General features: G+C 52.8%; 1 protein-coding gene across 2 annotated transcripts in view; it reads left to right on the forward strand.

Annotated features, from left to right (window-relative positions):
- Nucleotides 1-20,018, forward strand: part of TSPAN15 (tetraspanin 15) — a 64,183-nt gene that overhangs the window by 34,930 nt on the left and 9,235 nt on the right. For both annotated transcript variants that reach the window (XR_001107340.3, XM_012451440.3), the window contains exons 3-6: nt 572-646; nt 8,011-8,106; nt 10,664-10,780; nt 18,631-18,678. Coding sequence is in view for 1 of the 2 variants with exons in the window: in XM_012451440.3 (XP_012306863.2) it covers nt 572-646; nt 8,011-8,106; nt 10,664-10,780; nt 18,631-18,678 (336 nt within the window). In the remaining variant the exon portion in view is untranslated. The remainder of the gene's footprint in view (nt 1-571; nt 647-8,010; nt 8,107-10,663; nt 10,781-18,630; nt 18,679-20,018) is intronic.

Here is a 20,018-nt window from a genome sequence, read left to right on the forward strand (position 1 = left end):
TTGGACAATGGCTGCTCTCTAACAAAGGGCAGAGGTGGGGTGCATATCCTCTAAGCTTCAGGCATCCCCCTCACCCACTCTGGGGGATCTGGGAAGTCATATCTGAGGGGTCTCTCTGGGGAGCTGGAAATACTGTCCCAGCCTGCCCATTAAGCCAGGCCCGGCCCCTCTGGCTCAGTGGCAGTGAGGCCCAGCTCCCCTCATGGTGGTGGGGGAAGGGCGTGCTCTTCCACATAGACCCCTGGGACAAATGGAGGTAAGGATCTGGCTGGGACAGCTGAGTCACTCTTCCTGCCCTTTGGCTCCAGAGATGGGTTTTCCTGGCGTATGCCTTTCCACGTCCACGTTCTCATAGGAGGAAGGGGCGGAGGCCCGGGAGCCAATAGGAGCTCCCCAGGGATGCTTCTCTGTGTGCTTGTACGGTCTTCATAAACCATTCTCCCATGATGGGCAGCAGTTCCGGTTTCTAGTGCACTGCTGCAAAGGCCATTCGATTTGTCATTTTCCAGTGCCCTGAAGATAGTGCGCCCTCTGCCCCGCTCCAGGTGAGTCTCTGAATTCTGTTTTCCAGTTCATGTACATCCTTGGGATCTGCCTCATCATGGAGCTCATTGGTGGCGTGGTGGCCTTGATCTTCCGGAACCAGGTAGGCCTGTGGATTTGTGTATCAGCCACGTGTATACGGAGCACCCACTGTGGGTGCCTTGGGCTGTTAACTGAGGGTGCAGCAGTGAGCAGGGCAGATAACCCCCATGGAGCTTTCATTCTGCTGAAACAGAATGATGGGCACTGAACAAGTAAAGTGGTGACTAAGAAAATGAACCAGGCTGACATGAGAGTGCCTGGGGAGGAGATGGGAAGACCGTGCTGAAATGGTGAAAGGAGCCAGCTGAGTGATGTCCCAGCAGAGGGAAGCTGAGCAGAAATGAGCTTGGCATGTGAGCAAAACAGCATGGAGGCCACGTGGCTGAGGCTGGGTGAGGTGGAGAGGAGCGGAAGGTGAAGTCGAAAGGGCTGGCCAGGTAGGTCACAGAGGTCCTTGTAGGCCATGGGTTAGGAGCTTGGAGTTTTTTTTAGAGGTGGTAGGAGCCTTTGGAGAGTCTTATGTGGAAAGTGATATGACCCAGTTTATATTTGACCCTGGCTGCTGAGTTGAGGAATGGATATTGGGGAGTTGAGGGTGTACCTGGGGGCCCAGCTGGGAGGCTGTGGGGGCCATCCTGGGAGTGGGGTAAGATGGCTTGGACCAAGGTGGAGGCGGTGGGGCTGGGCCGAAAAGGTGATTTGTTGTATGTTTTGGAGGCAGTACCAGCAGAGGCTGTTGTGCTGGCTAGAGGAGTGACGGGAGGGGCAGGTTGACAGGGTGATGCCTGGCGTCCCGGCCCTGGCAGGGCTTGCAGAATCAGGGCCCCTTAGAGCTGGAAAGGTTCTCATGGCTCCCGGTCCTCAGCTCCTTCAGGCAGGATGTATGCACCTCATACTAGCTGTGCCACCTTGGGCAAGTTACCTGGCCTCTTGGATTATTAGGGGACACCTCCTAGCTCACAGATTTGGTGAGAGAATGCATGTGAAGGACCAGGCATGGTTCTGGCACATAGTGGTCAAGGCCCCACAAGAAGCTGGTGGTGGAGCAGGGCTGACTCCAACCCAGGGCTCCGTCTTTCCTCCCATAATCTTCTTCCTTTGTCCTCATCCTACATTGCTGCCGTAGGCGGGGCTTGAGGAGCAGGACATGTTTGCAGAAGCCCCATTCCCTGTGTCCACTGCCCAGCCTCCACCCCTCCCCACCCCAGACAGCTTGGTCCTGGTGCATCGGGACAGTCACTGCTGAGACATGTGTCAGGACTGTGGGCCAAATTATCTTTTTTTAAAAAATTATTTATTTTTTTGAGATAGAGTCTCTGTCGCCCAGGCTGGAGCAGTGGTGTGATCATAGCTCACTACAGCCTGGAACCCCTGGGCTCAAGTGATCCTCCGGGCTTAGCCTCCCAAGTAGCTGGGACTACAGGCGTGCACCCCTGTGCCCAGACAAATTATTTTTCTTGTCAGCAGTTGCTATCAAGGCAGCAGGTGCTGTCCCACACTCTGGGTTGTGCAGAGCTCTCAGATGGCCCAGGTTCTGGCCCTGTGAAAATGTTCATGGGAGTGCCTGTGATTCCAGCCCAGGTGGGAGCAGGGACCACACCTGTTCTGCCGGGGCCTCCTGCAGTGGGACCTAACCCCAGGCAAGTCTACACCCCTGGAGTCCAGGGGCCTTCCTGTTTTATGAGTCTCAGGAAAGGGGCTTTATTCCATTTGTTCATGGGGCTGCTTCTCCCTTTTCCTCTATTCTACCTGCCCCTCCCTTTGCCTCTTTTCTGCTTATCAGATCCTCTCCTTTGAGCTGGCAGATCCAGATGCTGCTTCACTTTCCAGCATCTTCAGGGGAGAGATCTTTATTCCATTTGCCCATGGGGCAGCCTCTCTGTGCAGACAGCAGAGCTTCTGGCCAGCCTGTGGCTTTCCAGGGGCTATGGGTTAGTGCTTTCCTGGCTGGAGCCCAGGCCCAGTTTATGGCCAGCTAAACAGACTCCTGGATATAAGGAAAAATCTCCCCCAGCCCCTGACCCTGGGCAAGGTTTCTGTTGCCAGCATGGCCTGACAGTTGGACTGGAGCGGCTTCTCCACTCATACGGGGCAAGTGGCCATGCACTGGGGATCTGGGCACAGAGCAGGCCTTGGGAGCAGGAGAAGTATGACACCCTGACCCCAGCCAGGGACTGGAGGAGGACCTGAGTGACTTCCCCAGCTGTCTGGGTCTCAGCCCTCTTGACACCTGCTCTTGTCCCACCTTGTTCTGGGGCTTCTTGTGAGGGTGTCAGGTGTCAGAGGTGGGCAGCTCCTCGTGCTTCCAGCCAGGTGCAGCTGAGTGTGGATACTTGGAGGGTCTGGGCACTAGTGGGTGTGTCTATACCCCCATCTCAGGCCTCCTCTCTACTACCAGGGTAGCATTAGTGGGCGTTGTGGTCCAACCTGACAGTGTTGTCAGGGAACTGCAGGGCGCACCAGCCTGCCTATTTTATCTTGGCACTGGCACAGGCTGGCTCGGGGCACAACCTTGAGGCCAGAGGCCGGAGAAAGTAGGTGGCACCATGGCTCTCTCAGCCAAGCACCTGGATATATACAGTTGCCCTTGGTGTCCGAGGGGGATTGGTTCCAGGACATGCCCCTCCCACCAAAGGGTACCCAAATCCATGCATGCTCAAGTCCCGTATATAAAATGGTGTAGTACTTGAATATAACCTACACTCATCCTCCGGTAATTCACTTCTAGGTTACTTACAAATACCTAATACAGGGCCAAGCATGGTGGCTCACACCTGTAATCCCAGCACTTTGGGAGGCTGAGGCAGGTAGATCATTTGAGGTCAGGAGTTTGAGACCAGCCTGACCAACATAGTGAAACCCCATCTCTAGTAAAAATACAAAAATTAGCTGGGCATGGCAGTGGGCACCTGTAATCCCAGCTACTACGGGAGGCTGAGGCAAGAGAATCGCTTGAACCTCGGAGGTGGAGGCTGCAGTGAGCCAAGATCACGCCACTGCATTCCATCCAGCCTGGGCAACAGAGCGAGACTCTGTCTCGAAAAAACAAAACAAAACAAAAAAACCAAATACCTAATACAGTGGAAAAGCTGCGTAGAAAGTTGTTTATGGTATATTGTTCTTTAATTTGTATTATTTTTTACTGTTGTGTTGTTATTTTTATTGTTCCTTTTTTCTAAATATTTTCCATCCGCTGTTGTTCAAATCTGCTTGTATAGAACCCGTGGATGTGGAGGGCCAGCTGTGTATCCTTCCCACCTATAGCAGAGCTGCTGGCCGTCCAGAAGTAGAGAGTGCTCCTTGCTGGTCTGGCCAGACACCCCCCAAGGTGTGCCCCACTGTGGACGTCTGTCGGGGAGTGAGGCTGTAGCCCCCAGTCCCGGGGACACTGAAACATAACCCTCCCCCACCATGGTTATGAACCTGTGACTCCAGCTGAGGAGTCTGAGGAAGGGTCTGGGAGATGCTCACTCCACATGCCCCTTCCCACATACTCTTTTCTTCTGGCTCCCTGGGTTCTCTTCCACTCCAGGTTGGCAGATTGGGCTTCTGCTGGGACTGGAGCAGAGGCTAGGGTGTGGGGTTGATGAGAACAAGTCCCCATTCTAGAGGGACTGGGGAAAGGCTAAGATGATGGCTTGGCTCCAGTCACAAAGGAAGGAGGAAAATTCTAGGCCACACACCTCTCCTCCAAGTTTTTATTTTGTTTTGTTTTTGAGACAGGGTCACTCTGTCACTCAGGCTGGAGTACAGTGGTATACTCACAGCTCATTGTAGCCTCAGCTCCCAGGCTCAAGCAATCCTCCCACCCTTAGCCTCCTGAATAGTTGGGATTACAGGTGCATGCCACCATGCCTGGATATTGATTGATTGATTGATTGATTGGTGATGAGGCCTCATCATATTGCCCAGGCTGGTCTCGAACTCCTGGACTCAAGTGATCTTCCTGCCTTGGGATCCCAAAGTACTGGGATTATAGGCAGCGGCCACTGTGACCAGCTCCGCCTCCAAGTATGAGAACTAGGTCTGTACTAGGCCAGCAGCAGGGCCTTCCCAGCCTCAGGTCTCAGGCTGCATGGAAGCAGTGTTAGCCAGAGGCAGCCTGGAGGAGCCCCGGGCTGCTCCTTCCTCAGAGCGGGTCTTGGTCCTGTGCAGGCAGCTGGTCTGGTGGGAGGCTCCACTCCTTTTTCTATCCCTCTGGCCTCTGTGCTGGAGGAGTTGCTGCCACATGCCCCACCCCCTTCAATTCTTCATTCATTAAAAAACCCTGAGAGAGAGGTGATGTGTAGGCTTCAACTATCTTTAAAACTAGATTTAAAAGACAAAGCTAGAAAGGACAGTTCTTCCTAGCTTTCTCTGGTGCTTTAAACAACATGCTTTCAAACCCTGTGGTCTTTGATGTTTGCTTACTCTTTGCTTAATTTAGCCTGGTTTAGTCCTCACTAGAGCTGCCTCTGCTGGCATGGCCTGGTTTAGAGGGGTATGGGGTGGGGACGGTGGCACTGGGTACATTGGGCCTCTGGGAATGGCAGAGGAAGCTAGAATTCTCTCTTTCCTGTCTTCTGAGTGGCTCCCTGGTCTCTCTGAATGTTACCAGTGCTGTCAACGTCAGCATAGCACTTTACAGGTAAACTGCACAGCCAGCTCACCTCATGGGATCTTGTCACGCACAGCCCCCACCCCCCCCATCACCCCCACAGAACCATCCCAGTGTCCTCCTCGTCTCTTGGCACACATGCACACGTGCACACATGCACAAGTAGCGCATACTTGTAAGAGCCCCAAAGAGCTCCCTGATGGGCACTGGGGGCAGCTGCTGTCCACGAAGCCCAGGGACATCTGTCGCTCCTGCCCAATTAGAGAGGCCTCCATCGGGGCCACCCTTTCTGCAGCAACTGGACTCAGCTTACCAGATGGAAAGCCTAATTTTCAGAGGCCCCTCTTGAAATCAGAACCTTGGAAAGTGCCCAGGAGCCGGGAGGGTTTGGGGAGGCAGGCTGGGGCTGCTCACCAGAGAGCCAGAGCCTTTCCCCATGGCCACAGAGCAGACTCTACTCTGCTGCTTCTCTTCCTTCCTGCCCTGGGCTTCCCACCCGCTTGCCAGCTCTGGGGGAGTCCGAACAGCATAGTGGCCAGTAAGGGTGCTGTGAGTAGGCCAGTGGGCCAGGGCAGGTGCAGAGGGACATGGTGGGCCAGCACTGTGTCTATGTTGCCTCCGGAGTAGGGGGAAGCTGCCTGGCAGGAACTTCCCAACATGTGGCCTTCGGTAAGGCCCTGACCCTGGCGGCACCCCATGTGTATGCAGCTTAGCCCAGGGTGCCATTCCATGCTGTGAGCTCATTCCCCTGCCCCACCCTGGCTGGCAGACTGGCCCCACCCTGGTGTCCTATTTTTTAGGCACCCTCAACCATACCCCAGCCAGCTGTCCTGTCCCTTCATCACCCAGAGGAGCAGGCACCCAAGGATGGAAAAGCTTCATGACCTGGGGGCATCTGGGAGGGTGGACCTGGGGCCAGGAGAGTCCTTGTTCTGCCTGAGCTGCTCAGCTGGAAGGCAATCTTCCCACCCAATTTCTGCCCCAGGGCCCAGTTCCAGGCCCTCGAAGGGCCATGGGCTGGTGAATTGAGAGCTGCTCACAGAAGCCTGCATCTCCTCTCTTCTCTTGGGGCTGACGCCAGTCTTCTACAGTCCCAGGCCCGTTCTAGAGCTGCTGTTTATCATCAGCAGAGGGCTTTCCTTCTGGCCGGGGAGGCCGGTTTCCCTGAGCCCATCTCCTTTTTTACCTTGGCTTTGAGCAGAGGGAGGCTCAGCGGGGAGGCAGGTGCTGCAGTCTTTGTTCCTCTTTTCCTGATCCTGGAGATAATTTTGGGAGATGGCCCCAAAACTCAACCTTGGTTTCTTATCTTAGCACCTTCAAGTGTGTCAGGCTGGGAGTTTAACACCCTGGTCCCAGCGTCTCTTTGCCAGTGACGAGCTGGGTGACCTTGCACCAGCCACCTCACTCTCTGGGCTGCAAAGTATTTGTGAGAGTGGAGGCCAGGATTTGTGCCCTAGAGGCTGCCTCCATTGCAGTCAGTTTTTTGAACAAGAGTTGGGGCCTCAGTTTCCCATGGGGTTTGTTTTCCACCAATGACATGTGGGTGTGAAGTAGTACCATAGGGTATTTGTCTCCTGGAAGAATAGACACAGATCTAGAATAATAACACCAGGACCTACGATGTGCATGGTGTCCTGCTAAACACCTTCGCAGCTTTTGTTTATTGAAATCTCACAACATCCCTATGAGGCAGAGAGTGTTTTCCTCCTGATTTTGCGGGTAAGCAAACAGAAGCTCAGAAGTTAAAAGAAGTAGCTGACGCCTGGGTGGCTGCAGGGACGGTGTCCTTGATTATGAGGCCTAACAGTCCCTCTGGGACTTGGTTTTTGATCCTCAGAGCTGGAAGTTACCTTAAAGACAGGCCTATAGGTTCACAGTGGGAAAGCTGAGGCCCAGAGAGGAGAAGTGAGCTGTGATGGGGCCTGGAACCAGGGTTCTGTTGTCCCAGTGTACCCTGTGGTGCCACCCCTGGGAATTATCTGGCTCTTCTGTCCGTCACCAGAGCCGAGAATGCCCTCTTTGTCTGCAGTCTCTGCTGATACTCGACCTCCGTGCTCTGAAAGCTGCGATTGTCACAGCGAGCTGGACTGCCCACGCTCCTGCCCCCACCCCTTCCAACTGTGGGGCCCTTTGTGCTCCCGGATCTCAGCACAACAGCTGGGCTGTTGATCCAGAAAGTGCAGCGTGACTGGGAGAGGGCGGCTTGCCATGTTCCTCTGGGTGGGGATTGTCCCAGCCCCAGTCGGGAGGGACTGAGCGCTGCAGTGATGAAGAGGGCAGCCCATGAGGGAGATCAGCAGACCCGAATTCCAGTCCTGGCAAGACCCCACCCTGCCTGCTCTGTGACCTCACTCCCTCCCCAAGCCTCAGTCTCCTCATCTGTAAAACAAGAGGTTGGATGGTAGAGGAGTGTGGAGAGGGGCTCTGGAGGGCAAAGGGAGGATTCCAGCGTGGGCCCATCCCGGGCCGTAGAAAGAGCACCGGCTCTGCAACCAGGACAGTCAAGTCTCAGCTCAGGCATGGCTGCATCAGAGCTGTGTGTCCCCAAGCACGGCCCCAGCCTCTCAAGGCCTGGGCTGTCTGGTCTGTAAAGGGAGTGGAGTGAATTACTCCTGCTGGGACATAGCACAGAGATTCAGGCATCAGCTGAGCACTGGCGGCATGGGGAGGATGTGTGGGCAGGGAGGTCGCGGGCGTTCAGGGTGGGGAGTGGAGGGGGCGCCCCATGCTGGCAGGGCTTTCTCTACCCATCCAGACTTCTGGGAAATCTTGGGATGGACTCTGGGAGTGTGTGGTTCTTTTCCTTTGTAATTTCTCCTTCTGAATAGACCATCGACTTCCTGAATGACAACATTCGAAGAGGAATTGAGAACTACTATGACGATCTGGACTTCAAAAACATCATGGACTTTGTTCAGAAAAAGGTGAGCCAGGTGCTTCAGGGTAGAGATGCTCCTCCCATGCCCTTAACTCCCTGTCCGGGCCCCTGCAAGAAGATGGGGTGAGGGGTAACTTATCCATTCCCAAAGCAGGTGGCTGGCCAGGCTGGGAGGAAAGGGTGGCCATGGATCGCCCACCAAGGATGGGGAGGCCAGGGCCCAACCTTCTTAGCCAGTCCTCTGCCCACATTCCTGGCCCCAAACCTTCTCACCCTTCTGTCCCTCTCCAGTTACACTGGCTTCCTGCCCCCCATCCCTAAACACAACAAGGTCAGGTGTTGCTATAAGCAGCCTTGCAGGGTCCCAGGGCACCATCCTCCAAGGGGTGAGGATCCTCCTTCCTTGAGGTGCGAGCAACCTCCCCCAGTCCAGATCCCCTCTGCCAAGTCCCTTCAGTGACAAGTCACTCCTTGTCAAGTTAAAGACGGCGCTGATGGGGAGAAAGCTCTTCTCTGATTTCAGTTTCCCCCAAATGTGGGACACTGAACCAGACTCCTCTCTTCCTTCCATGACACTTCCTTGAGTGTGATGATGATCCTGTTCCTTTTGGGACACCATCTCTCCCCTCTAGGTCCATCTAAATCTGTTGGTGCAGTAATAATAATAATAATAATAATAATAATAATAATACAAACAACAACAATAGCAGTGGTAGGGCCAGCTTCTGTCCTTGGGTGGCTTTTGTACATCAACTTCACATGAGCCTCAGCTTCCTCACCTGCATAAGCAGAACAATGACAGGAAGCTCTTGGGGCGTCGTCATGAGGATTACCTTGACTTAATTCAGGAGACGTGTTTAGAACAGTTCCAGGCACAGGGTGAGACCACAGCGCTAGCTGTGGGGATCATTGGTACATACTCCCAGGTGAGGACAAGCAGAGTGGGGGCTGCAGGCCCACTCAGCTGGGGCAGGACTTCCTAGGATACAATCTTGGGGGCTTCAGCTGGCCTGGGCCCCTGTGCCAGCCCTCAGTGGGGACCAGTCTCTCCCCACATGCAGGGCTGCTTATTGTGGCTGCTCCCTTGGCCCAGACCTTCCCTCCAGTCACAACAGGTGCAGCCTCTGGAAAGCCTTTTTCTGCCAGGGATGTGCCTGCCAGCTTGGGCCGGGAGAGCTGAGTTCTGCTCCGGGTAGAGTGAGATGTTTTTATTGGAACCCGCCTTTAGCTGGCTTAGGATTTCATTTTTCCTGGGGTGGATGGAGGTAGGAGGTGATTAATGCTGAATGAGCACTTTCTTGGTGCCAGGCCCAGGACTGAGTGCTTCATGTACAACACTCTACGTAATCACAGCTCAGCTGTGCAGAGCTGCCATCCTTATTATTGCTTTACAGACAACCACCTGAGGCTCAAAGGGGCTGACCAACTTGCCTGGGGCTGCACAGCAGGGAGTGGTGGTCTGAGGATTTGACCTTGGGTCTGTTCCATTGCAAAGCAAATGCCCTTTGAACTGCATTGCAGAAAGACACTTCCATGTCCCAAAACCTGGTAGCTTAAGGGGTACTGTGGGGACTCTGGAAGGGTGTCTGACTTCCAGGACACCTGCCACAGCCCTGGTTGAACCCCCCAGTCCCAGCTCCCTGCTTCAGCTGGCTGGCAAAGGAGGTCACATGGTCCAGCCTGTGTCCGCCTCTCAACCTCATGCTCTGCACTCTCTCTGTTCCAGGCTTGCTGGTCTCTGCACCTGCTGCTGAAATACAAGCTTGTTTCTGCGTGGGGCCTTTGCATGAGTCGGCTGGCTTCTTCTGTTTCCATGTTTCAGATGAAATATCCTCTATACAGAGAGCTCTTTCGTGACCTCCCAACCTAGAGCCGCCCCTCCCCACTCTTCCCCTATTTCTCCATTTCCGGGGTGCACAGCAAGGCCTCCCTGACCTTTTCATCCAGTGCTCACCCTCTGTCCCTCCACTGGAATGCATTCCACCTGAGCGGGGGCTGCGTCGCTTTGCTCACCCTGTCTCTCCAGTACCCAGAACAATGCCAGGCACACACCAGCCCTCAGGAGGGTTACCAACTACTTCCTACAGGAGCAGGGCGGGGAGGCAGGGAGGGGCTTGGCTAAGGGGAGAGCCCAGGCAGGATGTGAGGTGCAGATGCCCTCCTTACTAAGGGCAGGGCCAGCCAAGCTCGACAGGGCAGCTCCTAGGGCAGGTGCGAAGGGCGGTTGAGGTGCAGGGACTTTCACAGAATCAAGCTTGGTCTCTGGGACTTTAAGGGCCATGTTTTCCAGCCCAGCACCTGCACTGGGGACACGAAGATGAAGGCAGACGCCAGTTGTCAAGGAAGGACTTTTCCTTCCGGTGTCTAGTCACCATCCCGATATCCCAATAAGGGGCAGCCCGGCCTTGACTTGGACACCTCTCCAGTGACAGGGGATTCACTACCCTCTAGGCAGCCATGCCACACTTTGACAGCTCTCTCCCTGCACCAAGGTGACCCATGTAATAAACTGTGTCCGTCTGTGGGCAGGGCCCCTTCCTGTCGTCTGAGCGGGGCCTGGGCGATGACGGCCACTCCTCTTTCCCGCTTGCTTCCCTCCTCAGTTCAAGTGCTGTGGCGGGGAGGACTACCGAGACTGGAGCAAGAACCAGTACCACGACTGCAGCGCTCCCGGACCCCTGGCCTGCGGGGTGCCCTATACCTGCTGCATCCAGAACACGGTAGCCACTGCTCCTGTGGTGGGTGGGGGGCTGTGGGGACCCCAGATGGTCCAGCTCTTCTCTTATCTCTCTTCCCAAGTTGAAGATGGGTGGTGTGGGTGGATGGTGGGGAAGTAGGAATTGGTGGCAGAGAGGAGGCTTTCCTGATTCTTAAGGGCTCCTGAAAGTGGAGCTTCTGGGGGTTGGGCATGGGAAGGCCATGACTTTTTTTTCTTCTTTTTGAGACGGAGTCTGCTCTGTCGCCAGCTGGAGTGCCATGGAGCAGTTTCCTCACCGCAACCTTCGCCTCCTGGGTTCAAGCGATTCTCCTGCTTCAGCCTCCCTAGTAGCTGGGATTACAGGCACACGCCACCACACCCAGCAATTTTTGTATTTTTAGTGGAGACGGGGTTTCACCATGTTGGCCAGGATGGTCTCGATCTCTTGACCTCGTGATCCGCCCGCCTTGGCCTCCCAAAGTGCTGGGATTACAGGCGTGAGGCACCACGCCCCGCCCTGGCTATGCCTTTCTTCGTGGTGTTGGTTAACATCTATTGAGCACCTACCTTGTGCAGGCCTGCTCTGGGCACTTTGGTGGTATTTACTCATTTTGCCTTCACAACCCTGTGAGGTACCTACTCTTATTTTACCTACTTTACAGATGAGGAAACTGAGGCACCCAAAGGCTGGCTGTCTTGCCCAAGGTTGGCAGAGCTAGGATGAAGTGCAGGCAGGTGTTGCCAAGCTACACTCTGGAGAACTGTGCAGGCCAGCTGAGGGCAGGAGGGAGAGGCGTCCAGGCCACGGGAGCTTATTAGGGGCAGTTGGCTCTGCAGCGTTGGTGGGAGGCAGGGCAGGACCCCCACCCTGGGTGTCTCCATTGGTCTTTGGCCTTGAGGACCTGGTGCTCAGCAGCAGCAGGATGCTTGGAAGGGGGTCTGATGACGTAAATGCCAGCCTCCTCCTCTCCCCAGCATGATCCTCTCGGCTCTGTCATCTCGGTCATTTGGGATGATGTCCTGTGTGGTCAGCGCTTAAGTGAAAGGCTTCATCAGTCCTTGTGTTTGACAAATGTGTCCAGAAACCGTTTCAGGATTGGAACGAGGTGGAGAGCTTTGCAATTACTCATGGCCCAAATAGTCATGGAAAGTTTCTGTCCTGACATCTCCACCATTCTGTGCCCACTGCCGGATTCTGTAAACCGAGCAGCTGCGGGTGGGGGCCTTGCCCATGAGTCAGAGAGCCAGTGCCAAGTGCACTAGCTCTAAAAAAGGCCGGGCTGGGAGGGAAGCTTTGTTTGGAAATGTTAGCTGCCATTTTAGGGTAGTTCTCTGGGAAGGGGGGATGCTGAGAAGGAGCAGAGCTTCCAGAGAGGCCTGCATGGGGCGATCCTGAACTTCACCCAGGGCAGCAGCACCTGAATGCCCAAGCTGAGATGTGCAAGCCGAACTTGTATTCATTCATTCATTCATTCAGTCATTCAACAAATATTAGCTGAGAACCTACTCTGTGCCAGACACATTTCCAGGTTCTGGGGGTATAGCAAACGAAGTGTCTGCCCACATGGAGGTGACATCCTAGTGGAGAAAACTGACAAAATAAGTAAAAGATAGTTAGAGGGTCATAGATGCTAAGGAGAAAAATAAAGTAGGGCATGGAGGATTGCAGTTTTGGATACTGAGAAAGGTGGGATCTGGGTGAAACTCTGAAGAAAGTGAGGAAGGTGCCTGGGGGTGGGGCATTCCTGGCAGAGAGAACAGCGAGTGCAGAGGCCTCAGTGGGAATCACCCCAGGGTGTTTGAGAAACGGCACAGAGTGGCTGGGGCAGAGGAGCACAGGGGAGGATGGTAGGAGGTGGAGTCAGGGAGGTCGTGGGCACCCCGAAGGCCACAGGCAGGACTGTGGGGTGCCCTTGAGTGACAGGGGCCCTACAAGGCCACAGTGGAAGAGTGGCATTCTGACTTAGTTTTACCAGGATCGGCCTGGCTGTGGTGCAGGACACGGTAGATGCAGGGATAGAGTTAGGGGCTGATATGCAGTGATCCAGGGGTCACAGGTCAGCTTGTCCAGGAAGGTGCTCTTGGAGCAGCACCTGTGGAAGGAGGGAGCCAGAAGCAGGCTTGGGCAATGAAGGGAGGTGAGCAGTGATGCAGCCTCAGCTCAGTTTGACTGGAGGCCTCAGCCACATCTACGAGGGCAGCCCTTCAGAGTTGTCCCCTACTGGGGTGGGGGCCAGGCCTTCACACTCCCACATTGACCAGGCATTACATGAGTCCGGTGGTCTACCCAAGAAGGGACTTCCTGGCTCTGTTTAGCCAAGAACAGAATAATACACCAAGAGGAAAGAGAGATTGATGGATGATAAGGAATTGGCTTGTGTAATTATGGAGGTGGGCAAGTCCCAGGATCTGTAGGGTGAGTCGGCAGGCTGAAGACCCAGGAGAGCTGAGGGTGTAGTGCCCATTCAAAGGCTGGTCAGGCTCCAAACCTAGGAAGAGCCACCATTTCAGTTCAAGTCCAAAGGTAGCCAGGCAGGGAGAATTCTCTTAGGGTCAGTGAGGGGAGGGCGGTCTTTTGTTCTGTTCGGGCCTTCACTGATCAGATGAGACCTTTCCCCCTTGGGCAGGGCCATCTGCTTTGCTCAGTGCTGATTTAAACATTAGTCTCATGAAGAAACACCCCCGCAGAGACACCCAGAATAATGTCTGGCCAAATATCTGGGTGTCCCATGGGCCGGTCACGTTGACGTATAAAATGAATGATCACATGAAGTAGTTATTGCAGGGAGCTGACAGCTAAGGGCTCCCCACCGCATCCCGGCCCCAGGCAGGAGAAGACAGATGCTTGGAGCTGGGTGGTGGTGGCGGTGGCGGAGGTGGAAGTGGTGAAGCATGGTGACATTCTGGCTGTATTTTACAAGTAAGCCTACAGGATTTGCTGGTGTATCAGATGTGGGTGGTGAGTGAAAGGGAGAAATCAAGGAGGTATCCAGGTTTTGGTCCGAGCCACAGGAAAGACGGGGCTGCCACTGCCTGAGAGGGGAGGACCTCAAGGAGGCAGGTTGAGCGACCAGGAGCTCAGCATGGACATGGGGGGTTTGAGAGCCTGTTCAGCATCCCAGCAGCGAGGTCAAAGATGCAGTTGGATATAGGAGTCTGAAGTCCTGGGGATGACTGGGCTGGGGGTGTAAACACGGTCACTGTCTGCAGAGAGCATGTGAAGGAGGGCACCGGGGCAGGGAGGAGCCTTCCCCTGGCCAGGGTTATCTGACCCTGGGTTACACACTACCACTGATTCTCCCTGTGCCACCCCAGCTGGATGAGTTTCTCTAAATGTGAAACAGGGTGTTCCCTTCCTCGGTGGAGCTGGTTGATTTGCGTCCAAATTATTTATTTTACACTACACCATTCAACCTGGGATTTGAATGAGTACACAGGAAGTAATGTAGTGTAAAAAACTAAAATAACATTAAAAATCAGGGCTGTGGAAATTGTATTCTCAGATAGGAGGCCTAGACAATGGAGAAAAATATAAAATACTGCCATATAAACCTCAGGGCCTCATGGACTCACTGAAAGGAGCTGAGCCCGGTGTCTGCTGGCTTGGAGCGGGCTCCCCCATCTCCAGGCCATGAACCAGTACCAGTCAGTGGCTTGTGAGGAAGCAGATCACGCAACAGGAGGTGAGCAGCGGGTGAGGGAGCATTCCCGCCTGAGCTCCGTCTCCATCACATCAGCAGCGGCGTGAGAGTCTCATAGGAGCGTGAACCCTATAGTAAACTGTGCATATAGGGGACCTAGGTTGAGTGCTCCTCATGAGGATCGGGAACAGTTTCATCTCGAAATCATCTCTCTCCACCCACCCCCTACCCCATCCTGTGTAAAAATTGAAACCCATTTCTGGTACCAAAAAGGTTGGAGAGAGCTGGCTTAGAGTTTCCTGGCAGTCAACGGGAAAAGGGAGACATGGTCTGTTGTATTGTTACTGTTCAGCAGAACATCTCAGTTCCTCAGGGAAAGTAACTTTTTCCCTAACACTCATCTTTAAAAGACATGTCTTACATGAGCTTCCAATAGAGGATTTGAGCCATAGAAGTTCACATAAGCCTGTAAAATCTGGTTACACCAGGATATAGCCCTGGGAGCTGTTGGTGCAGAGGGCAGCGTGCTTCTACATTAAATGGCTCCACGTGCTGTACCTGCTGAGCTCTTGGGACCAATTTTCATGCACCTCCCCTCCCTTGTTGTTGGCTATCCCTTGGGGACCTGTCCTGAAGGCCCCTCTCCCCGTCCCGTGAGTTGCTTGGTCTGCTCAGGGTGAAAGGATACACACACGAACGCTGCTGTGACCTTTTGGCTGCCCAGGAGTCCTCTTTCTGACTTCCTGTCCTGTGGCCCTGTGCAGGACGGAAGAGGCCACTGGACCCTGGTTTTGGGGCCTGTGAACAAGAGCCTCCTGTAGAATACTGATTCGATGGTCAAACCCAGGCAGGCTTTACTTTTGGAAAGACCATGGATGCATGGTATCCCCCCACCCCTTGGTGAGGGGCTCTCCTGGCAGGGGGAGGTGAGTCCTTCCTGGTCCTGGAGAAAGATTCTGGGCTCTGGTGCCAGAGAGGCCTCTACCAGTTGTCTGTCTGCTGAGAGACTCATCCCCTCCAAGGTCACCAGAGCTGGCCCAGTGAAGTCACTCTTGTCACCTCCTTATGTATCATGCAGCTTAATTGTTATGTTCATTATCTCCCTTTCTACAGTGTAAGTTCCATGAAGGCAGGGACTTTGTCTGGTTCTGTATTCCGAGCAACCAGAACTGGGGTTGGCATGCAGGATGTGCTCAGTTAATATTTGTTCAGTGAATGAATGAATGAACCAACCAGGCAGAAAGCATCACTCCCATCATGTGCTGTGCACCTGCGCCCCAGGCCTGACCCTCTCCATAGGGATCATGTTTATGGCCTGGATGGGCCAAAAACACTGGCTGACTGATGCCCAGTGGGTGCTAGGCATGGCTGGGTCTGAAGCTACCTGGAGAACCGGATAGATCGAGGGAAGTTTTCTTGTCCGCACATCAAGCCCTGACATTTAGAATGACCTAGATGACATCTGAGGCCCAACCCTCTCTCTTGAAAGGAGAGAAGACGCCCTCCCTTACCTTTCCAGGGGCTGGAATTGCGAACAAATCATTCCAGCCAGTGTTCCTCTACTTCTCCATGTGCAAAGCCCTGTGATAAGCACTTTACATGTGTGTCTCACTTTATTTTTTAATTTTTTTATTGCATTTTAGGTTTTGGGGTACATGTGAAGAACATGCAAGTTTGTTGCATAGGTACACACATGGCAATGTGATTTTCTGCCTTCCTCCCCATCACCTATATCTAGCATTTCTCCCCATGCTATCTGTCCCAAACTCCCCACCCCCCGCTGTCCCTCCCCTATTTCCCCCGACAGACCCCAGTGTGTGATGCTCCCTTCCCTGTGTCCATGTGTTCTCATTGTTCAACACCCACCTATGAGTGAGAACATGCAGTGTTTGATTTTCTGTTCTTGTGTCAGTTTGCTGAGAATGATGGTTTCCAGGTTCATCCATGTCCCTACAAAGGACACGAACTTATCGTTTTTGATGGCTGCATAGTATTCCATAGTGTGTATGTGCCACATTTTCCCTGTCCAGTCTATCATCGATGTGCATTTGGGTTGGTTCCAGGTCTTTGCTATTGTAAACCGTGCTGCAATGAACATTCATGTGCATGTGTCCTTATAGTAGAACGATTTATAATCCTTTGGATATATACCCAGTAATGGGATTGCTGGGTCAAATGGAATTTCTATTTCCAGGTCCTTGAGGAATCGCCACACTGTCTTCCACAATGGTTGAACTAATTTACACTCCCACCAACAGTGTAAGAGTGTTCCTATTTCTCCACATCCTCTCCAGCATCTGTTGTCTCCAGATTTTTTAATGATCGCCATTCTAACTGGCATGAGATGGTATCTCAATGTACTTTTGATTTGCATTTCTCTAATGACCAGTGATGATGAACATTTTTTCATATGTTTGTTGGCCTCATGTATGTCTTCTTTTGAAAAATGTCTGTTCATATCCTTCACCCACTTTTGAATGGGTTTGTTTTTTTCTGGTAAATCTGTTTTAGTTCTTTGTAGATTCTGGATATAAGCCCTTTGTCAGTTGGGTAGACTGCAAAATTTTTTTCCCGTTCTGTTGGTTGCCGATTCACTCTATTGACTGTTTCTTTTGCCGTGCAGAAGCTGTGGAGTTTGATTAGGTCCCATTTGTCTGTTTTGGCTTTTGTCGCCAATGCTTTTGGTGTTTTGGTCATGAAGTCCTTGCCTATGCCTATGTCCTGAATGGTTTTGCCTAGATTTTCTTCTAGGGTTTTTATGGTGTTAGGTCTTATGTTTAAGTCTTTAATCCATCTGGAGTTAATTTTAGTGTAAGGTGTCAGGAAGGGGTCCGGTTTCTGCATTCTGCACATGGCTAGCCAGTTTTCCCAACACCATTTATTAAACAGGGACTCCTTTTCCCATTGCTTGTTTTTGTCAGGTTTGTCAAAGATTGGATGGTTGTAGATGTGTGGTGTTGCCTGTGAGCCTCTGTTCTGTTCCATTGGTCTATATCTCTATTTTGGTATCAGTGTGTCTCACTTTAAAGTACAAAACAGCCCTAGGACGTGGGTTCTCTGATCATCATCACCCATTCATTCATTCATTCATTCATCCATTCATTCATTCATTCATCCATTCATTTTCTTGGTTAACAAATATGTGTTGAGGACCTCTGTGTGCGGGTTCCTTGGCAGCCCACCTAAGGTTGGTCACGGTTCCTAAGTGGCAGAGCAGGATCTGGACCCAGGAAATGTGGTGCCACAGGGCATGCTGGGTGCTCTGCTGTTGCCCGCCTGAGTCATCACTGGTGCCTGCGGAACACATCCCCCACAGCAGTGTTCACTTAGATGTAGAGCAGTGGGGCTGCTGAGGGTTATGGGCTGGACCAGGGGTCTCACTCTCTTACCTGGTGGTGGGAGAAGAAGACCCTGCAGGGCACAGGTGGTGATGGGAAGTGCCCGCACCAGCCTGTGACTTAGGGCCTGCCCAGGGAGGGATTTGATGAGGTCTAGGGCCTGACCACAGCTTTCCCTGTGCCTAAGTGAATCAGTAGTCGGGAATTTTGGAGAGCACCTCGCTTCCCAAGAAGGAAGTTTTAGCAGCACCCTCTGCTGGTGGAGCAGGGTCTGTGGAACGGGGAAGTGTGGCCAGGTGTCCTGGCCTGGACTTCAGGTAAACCACAGATATGGTCTGAGGTTTTCCTCCCTAACAGCCCCCGGTGCAGGAATAGCCGCACCCTGACCTCTGAGACGGTGCATTACGGTGTGAGCTAAGTGGTGCTCTGGGGCGGCTACAGCCAAGGGGCCTGGGCAGCACGCCTTTCTCTGGGGTCCCGGTCTGCTGCTAGTGGAGGGGCGGTTCTCCCATGTAAAAGCCATGGAACTAGCATTCCTACAGTTTTATTTTTATTTTTATTTTTAAATAAAGACAGGGTTTCACCATGTTGGTCAGGCTGGTCTTGAACTCCCAACCTCAGGTGATCTGCCCGCCTTGGCCTCCTAAGTGCTTGGATTACAGGCGTGAGCCACCATGCCCGGCCTCCTACAGTTTTTTCACTGGACATTTCTTGGAGGATGAGGTGGTTATGATGGAGACTCAAGCCAGACTGCCTGGTTGGAATCTCAGCTCCATCCCTGCTGGACAGTGCAACTCTGTGCCTCAGTTTTCATCTGTAAAATGGGTAGGATAATAGCGCCTTTTAGAGTTAGAAGCATTATAAATATTAGCTATTATACATTTCCATTTCAGACAGAAGTTGTCAACACCATGTGTGGCTACAAAACTATTGACAAGGAGGTAAGTCTTTGAAATGCCTTCCCCTGGAAATGTTGCTCGTCCTGTTCCACCCTGGGGTGAACGGAGGGGTTTTTCAAGGTGGGGCTCCTGGCCACTGAGATTTTCCAACATACTTGGCTGTGACCCAGAGCCAGGACTCCTAGGGTTTTCCACCCCCACCCAGACACAGAAAGGCTCAGGGAACCAAGAACTCCCCCAGGCTGGGAGATGCCACCTGCCAGGGTTTGCCGAGCACCTACTGTAGGCTGGTCCACACGAAGCCACCATGGCCCTTGCCGGTACCCTCAGCAGCTGTGTGCCCAGCCATGCTCCCTGGGGCCACCTGGGACCCAGCAAGCCTTCTGGGGGTTGCCCCTGGGTCAGCTTCCTGGGTCAGCTTCCTGGGCAGCTCCCCTGGACTAGGAGAGAAGCGGTGTGGTGCTGGGAAGGGACCTGAAAGGAATGGTGACCTGTCATTGCAGAGCAGTGGCTTGCAAAGTGGGGTCCCCAGTCCAGCAGCAACAGCATCCCCTGGGAATGTGTTAGAAATGCACATTCTTGGGGTGGGGCCTAGTGGGTGATTCTGACACGTTTGAGAGCCATAGACCAGCAGTGGTTCTCAACCCCTCAGCACCAATGGCCATTTTTATAACAAACAGTGGCAATGTCCTACTTTTTATCCCCAAATGAAATTCACATATAAACTACCTACGTGCCCAGTTCCAAAACAATTAACATAGTGATCTGAGATAAAGGAGAAATGAAACAGCAATTTGCAGCAGTTTAACATGGCTCATCGTGTGGGTCCTCAGGCAGTGGGTAGTGAAGTCAGGTGTCTTTGCTGATGTGAGGCATCCCTGAGGCTGCAGTAGCTACAGGGCAGCTAATAGGGCATTGTGTTGGTGACTCTCATACCATGGCATCATTGTTGCCACTGGCATGGTTTTTAAAACCGGTAAACAATTCTTGATAAAGTTGTGAATTAAATAATGTATAATCATTCCTTAATTTACCTACCAGTGGTTCTGGAAAATTCATTTTATATTAAAACCAATGCAGAAATGCTTTTTTTTCCCTTAAGAAACAGGGTCTCACTGTTTCTTTAAACCTATAGGCAAAGGCAATCCTCCCAACTGAGCCTCCATAGTGGCTGGGACTGCAGGCACATGCCACCATGCCAAGCTCTGCTTTGTTTTTTATATGTACCTGGAGTGAGGCTGTTGGCTTGCATAACTATAGATAGACTTTTTGTGCATGGAAAACACCTGTGAGCCTTTTATTTCCCCTTCCTTCTTCCTTTCCCTTCTTCCCTTCCTTTCCCTTCCCTTCCCTCCTTCCCTTCCCTTCACTTCACTTCTCCC

This window comes from Aotus nancymaae, unplaced genomic scaffold (genome assembly GCF_030222135.1).
Source record: "Aotus nancymaae isolate 86718 unplaced genomic scaffold, 86718_ANA_hifiasm-v0.15.2.pri h1tg000010l, whole genome shotgun sequence".
Taxonomy (NCBI): domain Eukaryota; kingdom Metazoa; phylum Chordata; class Mammalia; order Primates; family Aotidae; genus Aotus; species Aotus nancymaae.